Source organism: Echinops telfairi, unplaced genomic scaffold, assembly GCF_000313985.2.
Source record: "Echinops telfairi isolate 266 unplaced genomic scaffold, ASM31398v2 ScPeMD7_4;HRSCAF=17, whole genome shotgun sequence".
Lineage (NCBI taxonomy): Eukaryota > Metazoa > Chordata > Mammalia > Afrosoricida > Tenrecidae > Echinops > Echinops telfairi.
In genome coordinates, this window is record NW_022103900.1 from 4,913,410 (window position 1) to 4,927,347 (window position 13,938).

Genomic DNA, 13,938 nt, shown 5'->3' on the forward strand with positions numbered 1-13,938 from the left:
AAGCAGCTGCCTATGAAAGCTTAGTAAGACTGACAAATTGGCATGTGGCACTATAGGTGATAGATTGATGGCTTGAATATAACTGAATTTGATGGCCAGGGATAGTCAGAGGAGTCAACCTACTAAATGCAATGAGAACAAACAGCTTGAATATAAGGCTTCACAAAACAAAGACAATATACCTTTCTTGTTATCAGAAATTTGCAACTAGACATACCTCATGTGGAAAGTATAGCTGAAACCTACATCAGCGATTGCATGCTTTCCCCACCATCCTTGCCCCTGACCTCTACTCCAACAGTTTAAAGAATCAGTTCATTTCCCATTGATCTTTCCCCCACCATCTTTCTACCAAGATAATGTAGTTAAAGGTTTGATGATCAATGGACTGGTTTTAAAAGTCTGAAATCTGATCTGGAAATCACAAACAGAATACACTAGCCGCAAAAAAAGAATGGAGAGAACACAAAACACTTGATGTTGATATTTTACTTAGAGAATGTTCTTCTCCAGATGAGAAAATTATGCTCCTATTTATTCCACTCCTTAGATACCATTTCCAAAGTCTTCTCTTGGCAGTAATCTTCTTCACTAAAATGCACAGGGTTTCTATTGTAGCTTGAAGCATTAGAGAAGGCGTTTGACATTTTTAACAGTATTCTTTTTCAGATGCAGGTGCACATGGTTCACGCTTCCATTTCATTTGTTACAGAAAATGAGTGTACCCTAACAATGCAAATTATGGGATTAGTAACAGTGTAAATTTAGGACCTACTTTATAATTGATTGAAACATATTAACACAATAAATAATTTGTTCACTGCAATGTTGACTTATCAGAAACCCTTTAAAGCTCTGAACATACATTGCAGATTAACTGACTTTGAAGTGCTGACACCCATTGCTAGCCTTGTAGACCTTAGTGAATAATAGATTTCTAAATAAATCGCTGTACAGGCTTAACAAAACAACAGCAGAATAAATTAAAGCTGTTTTCCAAATAAACCACCTCCCAATCTATTATGTTTTGTCACCTTCTTGTCTATAATTTAGACAGCTTGAAGAGGTTTAAACGTGTTGCTAGGCAACTAGCTCCGGAAGCATAGCGGATTTCTTTCAGCATCCCGGCCCATTCTTTTTTATCATCTTCATACCTGATGGAGGAAGGAAAAAGTCACTGGTAAGCAGCTTTTAAGTAGTTAGTTGACAGGTAAATATGGGTCTTTGAAAAATACAATGGGTGGTTATAGGCTTCAGACCCTGTTGGCTCTTACTCAGAGAAGGAACAACCTGTCCCTCGGCGTACATAACCCTTAGCTTCCTCTCCAGAAATGCCTCATCGGAAGGAGCATTTGCCTGGAGGAAGTTCAGCCTCTCTAGGAATCAAAAGGGCAGTAAGAGTCTCAGCCATTTGCCTTTTACTGAGGAGGTGGTTTATTTCTGAATAAATAAGCCATCAGAAGAAGAACTGGTGATGAGCTTAAACATGACTTCCCCTGTTCCCGTACATAGCATCTGGCACAAAGTAGTTACTCAATAAAAATTAATCCCCCTTCAGCTCTATTGTCCTGTTTGAGGGCTTCTGCTCTTGACTTTGAGCAAGAACTGGTCTCCATCTCTGCGGGGGTTATCTGGACGACTATCACTCCTTTGAAACAGACATGCCTCACAAGCGCTTATCCCTCAGTCATACTGAGGGAGAACTGCCCCGCACCACCCAGCAGCTAAAATAGGCGGCTACCTTTATTTTCTTTCTTTCCTTTTCAAAAGCTTTTATTAATTGAATCCTCCAACAAGTGGAATGCCATTTAAATTAGATGCAAAGTTTAATTCTTGAATTCAACACCTTTCTTCAGAGCTCTCTTTTCCTAGAAATAAACAGCTCCCTGGGAGAGAGCAGAATGGTCTGGTATGCAGTAGCGTTCGCTGTTGGAGGGTTAGAGCGTCAGGTGTTTAGAGAAGAACAGAGTTTAAAGGATCAATAGTCTGACTCTCATTTTACTGATTAAGAAACGGGACCTGAGAATGTTATTGCTTTTCCAAACTCACAGCTTGACCAAATAAGTAGCAGGTGTAAAATATCAATTAGGCTCAAAAAAGTTTTGTTTACAACCAAGAAGTCGCTTCCATGGTGGGGAAAGTTTGGCTTGGTATTCACTAATAAATTGGCTATCAATTATTGCTTGTCTGATGTAATAGTTGGTTCAGAAAAATGGAAGTGAAGGGAGATGTCGGACAGTGTAAGATATGACAAAATAATTTATAAATTATCAAGGGTTCATGAGGGAGGGGGGAGCGGGAAGGGAGGGGGAAATGAGGAGCTGATGCAAAGGGCTTAAGTGGAGAGCAAATGTTTTGAGAATGATGAGGGCAACGAATGCACAAATGTGCTTTATACAATTGATGTATGTATGGATTGTGATAAGAGTTGTATGAGCCCCCAATAAAATGATTAAAAAGAAAATGGGAGTGAAGAGAACTTACTTCCATATGTCATTGACTTCAGTGGGGGCAAACTCTTTCGACTCCAGCTGAATCATGGCAAAGCCCCCGATGGCATACAGGGATCCAGACAGGCTGACTAAGCTGATGGAGCTCCTTTCTTGAGGGAATTCAGGCATTACTTCCCATCTAGGCATGAGTGAAAACACAGTCAATGCGCTGCCAAATACATTTACTGAGAAAGGAAAAATACACTTACTGAAATAGTAATAATAAAAAAGTCTTCATCAACAAGCGGCCATCTAGCTCAGAAGCAACAAAGTCCACACGAGAGAAGCACACCAGCCTGTGTGATCATGAGGTGTTGAAGGGATCAGGTATCAGGCATCAAAGAACAAAAAATCATATCATTGTGAATGAGGGGAGTTAGTGCGGAGTGGGGACCCAAAGCCCATCTGCAGGCCACTGGACCGCCCCTTACAGAAGGGTCTCAGGGAGGAGACGAGCGAGTCACTGTGCGATGTAGCAACGATGAAACATAAACTTTCCTCTAGTTGCTAAATGCTTCCTCCTCACCCACTATCATGATCCCAATTCTGCCCTACAAATATGACTAGACCAGAGAAAAGTGGGTGAAGGAAGACGTGGGACAGGGCAAGATATGACAAAATAATAATTTATAAATTATCAAGGGTTCATGAGGGAGGGGAAAGTGGGGAGGGAGGGGAAAAATGAGGAGCTGATGCCAGGGGCTTAAGCGGAGAGCAAATGTTTTGAGAATGATGAGGGCAATGAATGTACAAATGTGCTTTACACAATTGATGTGTGTATGGATTGTGATAAGTCTTCAAATAACATACGCACATACCCCCTCCCCCGCTACCGAATTTACCACCATTGAGTCATGCTGACTCATAGCGACCCTATAGGGGGCGGGGCGGTTTCTGAGATTGTAAATCTTAAAGGGAGCAGACAGCCTCCCTTTTCTCCCACAGAGCGGCCGATGAGTTTGCACCACCTCCACAGACACTAGGATTAGAAGATTAAGGCAATATGTGGTAGGATATATTTAAATATTCCAGATTTGAAAGATATAACCACATTCAGATATAAGGCTCTCCATCAATCCTAGAGCACGTGGGCTTCATTGGCACCCTTAGCGGAGTGGTCCTCTGTCCTCGACTGCGGCGGCTCTGAGGCCTTGAATCTGCTTCCGTGTTGGATTCAACGAACTGATAGTAGTACATTACAAGGATAGTTTACGAATTGAGGAGATTTCTTTTTCATAATTTATATGTCCTATGTACATCATGAAAGGGGACTTTTAAAAATACTAATAGCCATCTGCAATAGGACAACTAAAAGGGAAATCCACCCAATTAACGGAATATCAGGAGTCATTTCAGTAAGTATTGTCATCATTCCGACTTTAAAAGTAGAAGTCAAACCATGACTTCTACTTTTTTTTTTCTTTAAGCATATTATTTAGATTCTAATTAGAAATGACATACCTATGCTGTAGAAAATCTGGAAAGTACAAAAAGGCCTAGAAAAAACCCCAATTCTGCCCCATGTTCATCTGCTGCCAACATAATCACTATTAACATTTTGCTGTGACTTTGGCATGTTTTAAAGAGCAGGTAAATATATATGTGTTGACACCCACACAAAACTAAGAATACAGGATGTTTACAATTGTGGATCCCACTTTCACTTTGTATATCATGAGCATTTCTTCATTACATAGTCTTCAAAAATAGGAGTTTTAATGATTACTTAAATCATTCCTTATAAGTTCCTCATGATTTTCAGGTACTGATATATTTTTTTTTCCTGACATCTGTTTTTAATTAGGTATGCATGGTTCCTTAAAAAAAAGTCATTGCTGAACTAGGAGTATTAAAAAGATATACTAATGTAGATTTATAAGCTCATTTTTAAAAGAATAATTTTCTATAAAGAACATGTCAAATATCTTTTCACATTAACTTGAATCCAATGAAAGCCAAAGGGAAGATTTTTAAGAAAAAGAAGTTATCAAGAGCATAAAGAAATGAAACTTCTGAGGCACTGGTAATTTACAATAGCAGTCATGAAATGCTAAGTGGAAGTCGTTTACCCTTAATGAACTGATATAGTTCAAATATTCTGGACTCTATGGAGACATGAACAGGAGGGTTTAGTCTACATATGTAAGGGGGCATCAAAAAGCTTGTCAAAGAATTCTGTTATCTTTTAATTCCGTTTTTTTCTCCCATGAACTTTTTGAAGCTCCTGTATGCAATTTTATTTATATAATGTATGTGTTATCTTTGTACAATTAAGTTCACAAAGTTAAGAACGAGTAAGGACAAATAGAACGTATCATCACTAACTGGAGGGGACTCTGCTCCAAATTACAACACATGCAGTACATCAAGAGGTTAGGAGTCTGCTGCCCACCGATGGCAGAAGAAGCACAGATGAAAATGCCTCTTTGACCTCTGCCCACCGCTGCCCATGTCTCCGTTAGAAAGCTTGACTTGTTGCCCCAAATGGAAAACGTCCAGTGTTCATATGCAACTCACTTGTTGGTTGAGAGGTCAAACGCTTCCACTGAAGCGGAAAGGCCATCTTCCGTGACCCCTCCTGCGATCACAATTTTGCCTTTGTGGATTGCCACACCAAACATGGAGCGGGGGATTTTCATGGGAGCCAGATCTTTCCAGTCCCCCTTTTTGGGGTTGTAGATCAGCATCCGGTTTGTGCACTTTCTGTAAACATGACAGACAACCAAAGGTTCTGTTTTAGAATTTTCTGTTTCAGATTGGCAATTTTTTTGCTTCAGATTTTTGGGAAGACACCGCTTTGCTAAAAATTTCACATTGCACTCAGACAGAATCTGCTACCCAGCACAAGGCAGAAAAACTCCCAGAGCTCTTAGTCTGCGCATAGATGACTCAGCAAAAGACGGTTAGCGATGTGGGGACTGAACGATTTTATAGCTTCATGACACTATTAACAGAGAGGGTTACTTTAACTTCCAGGAAACTACCAGAAAAACCTAAACTCGTGAAATTCCCTTTTGAGCATGTTCCTTCCTTCTGATTAGCTACTCATAAATTAACCATAATTTCAATATTATCCATAATTTCACATGGAAATTCAGGATGCCAAATGATCGTTAACTGGATATATCTGGTAAGACCAAAAAAAATCCAACTTTTGGGGGAGGAGATTTTTTTTTCCTTCCTTGAGTCTTGTAAAAGACCAGTTAACTGGACTATAAACATATATTCTTCTATTTACTATAGCTTCTTTTTTTTTCTCAGTAAAACTTCTTGCTTAGAGCATGATACAAAATCGTAGTCTTCCTATTCTGTGATGGTGCAATACTAGTGCAATACAGAACTGACTTTTGGAAAGTGACTCATTTCAAAGTCCCTGCCTTTGGTATTTGGCAAACCGTGCTTTCTTGGCTAACCATATTATCAAGATTAATATATTCCTTTCTTTTTTTTCTCCCTGCCCTCCCCAGCAAGATTAATATAGTCTTACTGACGAGACTTGTATACTTCTTACTGACATATCAGTTTCCTAGTTACTAATACTATTTGGCGGAAACAATTTAAGCCATTTGGCAGGGTTCGTATGTTTCAGGAGCCAGAACCGGGCTTCATACAGATTGTCAACGCCATTTACTCAGGAAAAAGTGTCCTGTGTAAGACCGCACTGACGGGCGTTTTATATAGTTTCCTTTGAATTTTCATGTGGGGGAATTCGCTGAGATTAAAGAGGCTATCAGAAAATGTTATTTTAGAATACGGGTAGAGTGAAAACCATTGCTTCTAAGAATCACACTTTCTGTTCCATATGTATCATTTGTATTGAATAACCACCATCAACTATTAATTCCGGTATACAGAATTTCTCACTTCTAACCTATTTGCATATTTACCTCTCCTCCAAGGCTATGCCTTGGCCCCAAACCAAACCCACTGCCATCCAGTCCATTCCAACTTACAGTGATCGGCAGGATCAGATAGCCTCATCTCTCTCCCTTAGAGTAGCTGGTGGGTTTCAACTGCATGCCTTACAACAGTTGCTCTCAACCTTCCTGATGCTGCAACCCTTTTAATACAGTTCCTCATGTGGTGCTGACCCCCCAGCCATAACATTATTTTTGTTGCTACTTCATAGCTGCCTTATGGTTAGCAGCCCAGTGCTAGCTAACCCACCACACCTCCAGGGTTTACGACTCTCAGTCCTGGCTTGTTCTCTAGGATCAGACATCTCTAGATATTCAATGGCCTGTGCAAATGATGACAAGACCAAATCAGGCCGAAGCTTTAGGAACAGGAGGCTAGGAGCTCCGCTCAACGTCCAAACTGGAAAACGTTCATTGTATCAGGCTGCTGGAGCAGTCTGAACTCCGTTCTCCCCACTTTGAGTGGCACCTCTCTCACATCATGACCTTTCTCTTAATAAGTGCCCAGAAGTCAAGGGAGGATTGTACATGAGAGTGGCTCTGTTTCCTCACGAGTGACTGGTCACTCAACTACCAGAAAGATCTGCTCTGTTTGAGCAGTCCCAGCCTGCAATCCACTGTTAAATACTCTGAGTATCACTTCTCTCTGGCAATAAATAAGTGTAACATTTGCTGAGGAAATCGCTGTCCTCTTACCAGTGATCATGTTTTGTAACGGTTTCAGACTCATCTATCTAAATTCCCTGTTAGGGATGGGAAGTACAAAAATATTATATTTTTATGTGTTATTGTTTCACTGCATTAAAAAAGTTACATTTCATTTTCATCTACTAGGGCTAAATGAATAAGAAAGTTCATTGCTTTTCACACAGTAAAGTATAATTATATATCATTGAAATAAGGCTTGCTTATGTTCCTATGTGTTGTTTTTCTGCTGTAAACAGACAAAAAATGCTATACTAAAGGTTGACTCTTGCCAATGAGTCAATTCCAACTCCTATCGAACGAACATGTTGGACAGGGTAGAACTGCAATTTGGTTTCCAATGTGGCAGTAACAGTCTCCTGTCAACTTGCGCGAAGGGGTGGCGTCTAACCTGTCAATCAGGCCATAGCCAAGGAGGCCTCTGTGTGGGCATGGCCTTCTCCTGAGGATTCTGGGAACTCCTGTATTCCTCCCTGGAGGTGGGAGACACTTTCTGCTTCTGTCTTCCTGCTGTCAAGGCACATGGAGCTACACTGATGGAGCCAGAGTCCTGGAACTGGAGGAACCACATGGAGACCCACGCCAGGGCTGAAATGCTTCCACCACCACAGATCCACAAAACTTTATACTCACTGGCCTAGAATCTTCCTGCATTCAGCATCATTGCATGACTGCGTGAGTCTAAAGAGGAATTGATGGACTAGTATTGACATATGGGCTAATATCGGACTTATGGACTTGATCTGGAATGGGCTAGGATGTTTTCTTAGTGTACAATTGCTCTTTGATATAAAGTCCTCTCTTACACACACATGAGTGACTCTGGATTTGTTTCTCTAGTCAACCTGGACTAACACACCCGAGACTAAATCTTTAAAGGATTAGACAGCCTCGCCTTTCTTCCTCTGAGCAGCTGGTAGGTGGTTATTGGATCAGTGCATGGCCCACTACTCTCCTAGGGCCCCCTTATGCTGAAGGTAGGATAGTATGTTCATATTCCTAAGAGGGGACCGGGCATCTACATATTTGTAGTTCTCTAATAACTTTTCAAGTTTTTATTTTGAATTTACCTCTAAAGTATTATGGAGGACCACAACCCATGAAAGTAGGTAGATTTAAATGAAAAGAGGAAGCTCCCCAGTAAATAGTCAAAAACCACTTGGGTGTAAATGGTAAGGAAATGTCAGCGTACTTACTTGTCATCTGTCTTTCCTCCTAGGCAATATATCATCCCTTTGTGTGAAATTACATTATGACCATAGACTTTTAGAGGGAGTTTCTTCACTTCATTCCATTTGACAGCCCTAAAAGGAGACGACAGAATTTAGATGCTTTCAAATAACAACAAACAAAACCTAAACTCACTGCCATCAAGCCGTTTCTGGCTCATAGCGAGCCTCTAGGACAGGGTAGAACTGTCCTGTGGGTTTCTGAGATTGTGGATCTTTACAGGAGTAGAAAGCCTCTTTCTCCCATGGAGGGGCTGGTGGTTTCAAACAGCTGGCCTTTTGGTTAACAGCCCAGTGAGGAACTACTATGCCATTAGGGCTCCTGCTTCTCAAACTATGAGTGTGTTGTAAGCACTGCTACGCCATAAATGCTTAGGAGGCAGTAACCCATGTGACCTTACACAGGATCGTAGCATAACACTGAGTCCAGCGAAGCCTCTGTTTGCAGGTCTTTGCCGGCAACGACATAGATTTTGTCATCTACCTCTCCCAGACCGAAGAGACACCTGGCTGAAGGCAGAGGAGGAAGTCCGACCCACTCAGATGCTATGTTGTCAAGCTGCAAAAATGGATAAGAAATCGTGGAGCTTAGTAGAAAAAAAGGCACAGGTGCACCAGAAAGAAACATACTCTGTATTGTTTAGAACTCATTTGGATAGTCAAGAGACCCGGCAAATGAAATAAAACTGCAATGCAAGAGCATTCAATAGTAACCTTAAATTACTAAGAAGAGGAGAAAACCTACTTGGCCTACCAAAATAGCTAAAACTCCCTAGATTTTCAGGTCTTTTTTTTTTGGATCTTCAGGTCTTTGAGAAAGGAAAGATACTGAGAGAGAATCACCAGGGGTTAAAACTGAGGTTTCTTATCACCTTTTCTGCCCAGGTTGCCTTGTGCAGGTGTGACACAAGCAATGGTGATACTTCTGGTTCTCTGGGGGAAAGACAGACTGTGACAGCAGGAGGGTCAGACGATGTGAGTGACCCCCGGACAGGCTATATTTAACGTGCTCCCCATGGTGGCCACCCGGGACAGCTGGGCCTGTCGCTCAGTCCCAGACAACTGGGAAGTGAGGCCATATCTTTTTTGAGGATATTGAGAAGTAACTTTGCTCGTTGTGTTACTGTTGCTTCTGTCAGACTCGGATGGTCCTCAGAGTGCCCACCATCTGAGGGAGACAAATTCTGGCCCAGCTGGCCTGGGTTTCAGCACTCACTAACCATTGGTAATTTTAAGATTGCATCATTGTGTGTTTGAGGGCACCTGAGTAAAAGACAAGTGTTTTCAGAGGGAGTGCAGGCAGAACTCTTGTTCTCTCTGGAGCTGAAGAAAAAGGAACACCCGCCCCCCACCCACCCAAACACTGCACACCAAGAACAGGTGCAGACACGAAAGCCTGTGGTCTAGGGAGGGGCCCTACAGATGGCCTGGGAGACTCCGTTAAAGAAACGCACTCAGGAACAGTAAATGAGGGACAGATTGAAGCACCCCGTGGGCCCGGCTAGGTCTGCAGGCACCAACTTCAATGTGGACCTCGTGATCCCTGAAATTTCTGCTTTAGAAAACAAAGCCCTTTGATCAAGGAGGAGGCATAGCGTGTAGGAGAAATAAAAACGAGCGCGTATGCAGTTTTAATTTTGTGATAGGCTCGGCATTAAATACTTTTCACATAACAATTTTCCCCATTCTCTGGATAGGTATACTTGTATCACTCTATTTTACAAATGAGGAACTTGAGGCATGGATAGGTTTAAACACTTGCTCAAGGTTTTAAGTGGCATTCGGTATCGAGCTATCTCAACTCCGAGCTTGTTTTAAAAAATAGAAACAGAAGCCATCATAATCCTGAACTCGTAGTCTTAGTTCCACACCTCACAGTCTTGTTTATCTCCCCGCAACACCCCATAGAGGTGCCAGAACAGAAGGCTGGTGGTCAGGTCCTCTACAAATGAGCTGTGTGATCCTGGGCAAGATATTTAACTTCTCTGAGCTCAAGTTTCCTAATCCTTAAAATTAGGGTTTAAAAATAAATTAGGGTTTAGACCTAGATTAGTTAAGACCTTGTGCTGTTAAAAAAAATTAAATGATTCTATTAATTTTTCCCTCACCCCCAAATCTCTTTTACTTTAGGTCACATTCTTATCATCTATTTGTAATGTGCAACAAAAGGTCACATTATTCCTAAGACAATGTATGTTAAACAAATGGTAAATCATAACCTCTTTCCTGGCCAAGGCTTTCTTTTACTCTGACATCACCTTCTACGGCTGTGTCTTTTAAAAGAGTCAAGGCCTGAGAAGTGACAGGGAATCGACACTGTAGTTAATCCTTCCAACTTTGTATAACTGTTTTTGTAGCAAAAGGTACACTAAGCAGGTCTCTGGAACTAAATGTGAAAAAGCACATCAATTAAAAAGGTACTAATAGGATGAGGGAGACGTAAGACTACAGATAAGGTAAATACTGTAAAGTGAAACGGCTGGGCTGTAGGTATAGTCAATAAAAATCAAACATGAAATGGAATAAAAAATAAACTCTAGACACTTGTAAGAATTATTACATGGCTGTAACTTCCCTGGATATACAATTTCTAGGTATCCATCCACCCACCCACCTACCCATCCATCCAATCCAAGCCAATCCATCCATCCATGTTCTCATGCCATTTTAGTAAAGTGCATATATTTATAGCTTTTATCAATGGATTTAGCTGAAATATATCTGATTTTAAAATTAAAGTTCAGCAAATATTCTGGTCTACACTCAAATCACTAGGAGGACAGTTTCTTATTTATTTTTTGAAAATTAAGAATCACAATTAACATGTATACCTGCATGTTTTGAGATTAGGAAAAGCTAATTAAAGGTAGAATTCTATGAGTGCACAGTATGCCATACACACACTCAGAGGCTACTGCGACTGTGATATGACCGTCTACCCTTACTTATCTTTGTCCATTCCAACACTCAAGTGCTCATAAACCACAGGCCATGATTAGCTGTGACCTAAACAAAGTCTTTGAGCTAGTTGTAACCTACAAAGTACTGAATCTGGCATTAATAAAGATAAGGTTTGTCATTTATTCCTTCGTAAACTGGTGAAGTATAATGCATTGATAATGTGAAAGACGCGCCCTTCAAAAAAATAAATAAATAAAACTACCAAGAGTCTATGAGTTGAGGAAAATTTGTTTTCTTTGGAACTTCTGTAGTTTCACCAAAAAGATTGCTAAGTTATAATACTCTCTAAGAGCAACTCTGGTCCAAATATGATATAATAAATAAAATGTCTAAATATATGTAATTCAAACTAATAACACTTATGGAGAGCATTTTTCCTAGACAGTTATCCAAAGCATGTAGACTATGCATACAAATCCTTGTCATTTAAAATTTTTAGGTAGTAACCATAAATAAGAGCTGAAAGGCTACTTCTAAGAACTTCACATTAGTTGAGAGAGACTGGGAAATAGGACCATCAACTATATCCCTGTAATGTATAAAGTACTTTGTCTTTGTACTTAGTACTTTTAACCTGTTTTTCAGTCGTGTGTATAAGATTAAATTTAACTTTTACTGAAATACCGGGCTTTGAAGGATCACGGTGCACCTTTTGAGTAAAATAATATTTTTAAAATCTCTAGTCATCGTTTAAACATTTGAACATCCCCTGAAATTTGATTAAGTATTAACAAGCAGCCAGACTGATGGACTTAAAATAGTTCATTGTCAGTCTTCTCAGTGGTACAAATACGAGGGATAGAGGAATGAGGCATCGATTAGAATAAGAAGCCTGCAGCTGGAATAATTCACAAATGGGCTCCATGAATGGTTCCCAGCCTTCCCTTTATGCGTCTGTTTCTGTAAAAAGTGTTTTCTTACCTGGAAGAAGTAAGACTGTAGAGGTTGATCCTTATTTTCTTCGTCTACGTAGAGCCCTCCTACCACATACACCTGGTTTTGTTGGGTAACGACGCTGGAATGGTTTCTGGGGATCTGCTCAGCCAGGGCGGTAAGGTAGCATTCGTTCTCCGTGGGATCATAAGCTACTGCAGCTGTGTCGTTCACCAACAGGATGAGGTCTTTGACAAACATCCCGTGTCTGGGAATGTCATTTAGGTAACCGGGAAGTAGGTCTTCATCGCCAACGTCCCCATTCACTTCACCAGTCCCTGTCTTCTCTGCATTTTTGCTCGGTTCTGGGAGCTTCCCAGCAAAGGCATCTTTCAGAACTTTGATTTTTTTCTGGAGGTCGGGGTTGCTTTTAATGAGATCATCTTTCTCCACATGCTCTTTAAAATACTTCTCGGACATCAGGCGGAAGCGGATGCAATCAAACACCTCATTAAGGTTCTTAACCTTGTTTTCTTTGTCCGTCCGCACCCATCTCATCACGGCCTCGAACACCGCTTCTTCCTTTTCTACGTTCAGGCTGTCGTTGGACAGGACCGAGATCAGCTCCTGCGCGGAAAGCTGCATGAAGTCCTCTTCCTTGCAGATCTGAAGGAAGTGGTCAGACACAAACTCCCGGGCAGAAATGGCCAGCCGTGGGCAGTCCAGGAGAAGTCCCAGTCTCAGGATGGCTAAGCAGTTCCCAAGAGCGAGTCTTTTCTGGAGGTAGGAGACACACACGGTGAACACCGACGGGATCTGGAAGCGGCTGGCCAGCGCAAAGATATCCTGCACGTTGCCGTCGTTGAGATCGATGCTGGCGGAGTACAGGTACCGGATGATCAAGTCCAGGGTGGCAGGGTCCACGTTGTCCAGGACCACCTCCCTTTTCTTCTGCTCGTCCACGTCGGATAGAAAATGCTCACGGAAGTAAGGGCTACAGGCCGACAGAATCAGTCTGTGGCAAGGGAGGCTCTTGTCACCTGCCTTCAGGGTGCAATCGATGAACTTTTTCTCATCCAGGAGATCTCTGAGCCCATCCTGCAGCAGGGTGGACTGGTAAAGCCGCAGTTCCTCTGCGAGTTCCCGCTGGGAATCCATTTTGGGAGAGACCTGGGTGAGGAAGCGAACACTGAGCTCCTTACACACACAGGTCTAGCTGTCAAAAGGCAGATCGGGGTGCTCTGCCCAGCTTCCAGCCTTCCACTTAATCCCGCCGGCTAAATATAGACACCCACCCGAACAACGGGAATTTAGGAGAGCTAGTTTGGAACGAAGAGTTGTTCTTGCAGCTGTCAGAAACTGAAAGGACAACTGGAACTTTTAATCACTAAGGAAACAGATAAGAAACAAGACATGTAAGTGAAGAGGAGAGTTTGGAAATAGGTAATGCAGGAGACGACATGCTAATAAAAGGCTACCCCAAGGAACTTAAAAAAAAATTAATCACAAGCTGAATCATAAAACATGCGTCAGTCCTCTATAATTGGTCTGGCAAGCCACTTGGCTCTTTCAATAATGATGCAGAGGTCAAGAATATGAGGTGAGTGTATTTGAATTCTCATAAGCACGATCTCCTTCCAGTAAATATTACATTTTAATTTTCTGCCTAAGACTGAGGAATGTATAGTTTTCTTTTAAAAGCAGGGCACTAATAAAGACTGAGGTATCGACTCTAATTATAGTCTTGAATAACCTTTCAAA

General features: G+C 41.4%; 1 protein-coding gene across 2 annotated transcripts; it reads right to left on the minus strand.

The window, feature by feature from the left end:
• Nucleotides 1–474: 474 nt before the first annotated feature.
• KLHL41 (kelch like family member 41) lies at nucleotides 475–13,546 on the minus strand. Of its 2 annotated transcripts, XM_045299142.1 has the most exons (7): nucleotides 12,226–13,546; nucleotides 8,745–8,902; nucleotides 8,311–8,418; nucleotides 5,010–5,195; nucleotides 2,485–2,631; nucleotides 1,035–1,154; nucleotides 475–726 (listed from the first exon to the last, which is right to left on the minus strand). In XM_045299142.1, exons 1-6 carry the CDS (start codon nucleotides 13,333–13,335, stop codon nucleotides 1,043–1,045), a joined length of 1,821 nt encoding a protein of 606 aa, XP_045155077.1. In that variant the 5' UTR covers nucleotides 13,336–13,546; the 3' UTR covers nucleotides 475–726; nucleotides 1,035–1,042. The 2 variants fall into 2 exon arrangements, with proteins under 2 accessions (XP_045155077.1, XP_004703818.1); XM_004703761.2 differs by having other exon boundaries at nucleotides 475–1,154; nucleotides 12,226–13,545.
• Between the last annotated feature and the right edge of the window lie 392 nt (nucleotides 13,547–13,938).

Coding starts and splice junctions, on each gene's coding strand:
- KLHL41 (XM_045299142.1), bottom strand. CDS start 13,335: ATGGATTCCCAGCGGGAACTCGCAGAGGAACTGCGGCTTTACCAGTCC. Junction 8,903..12,225: donor TACAGTCTTACTTCTTCCAG/GTAAGAAAACAC, acceptor CCATTTTTGCAG/CTTGACAACATAGCATCTGA. Junction 5,196..8,310: donor GGAGGAAAGACAGATGACAA/GTAAGTACGCTG, acceptor TCATGTTTACAG/AAAGTGCACAAACCGGATGC.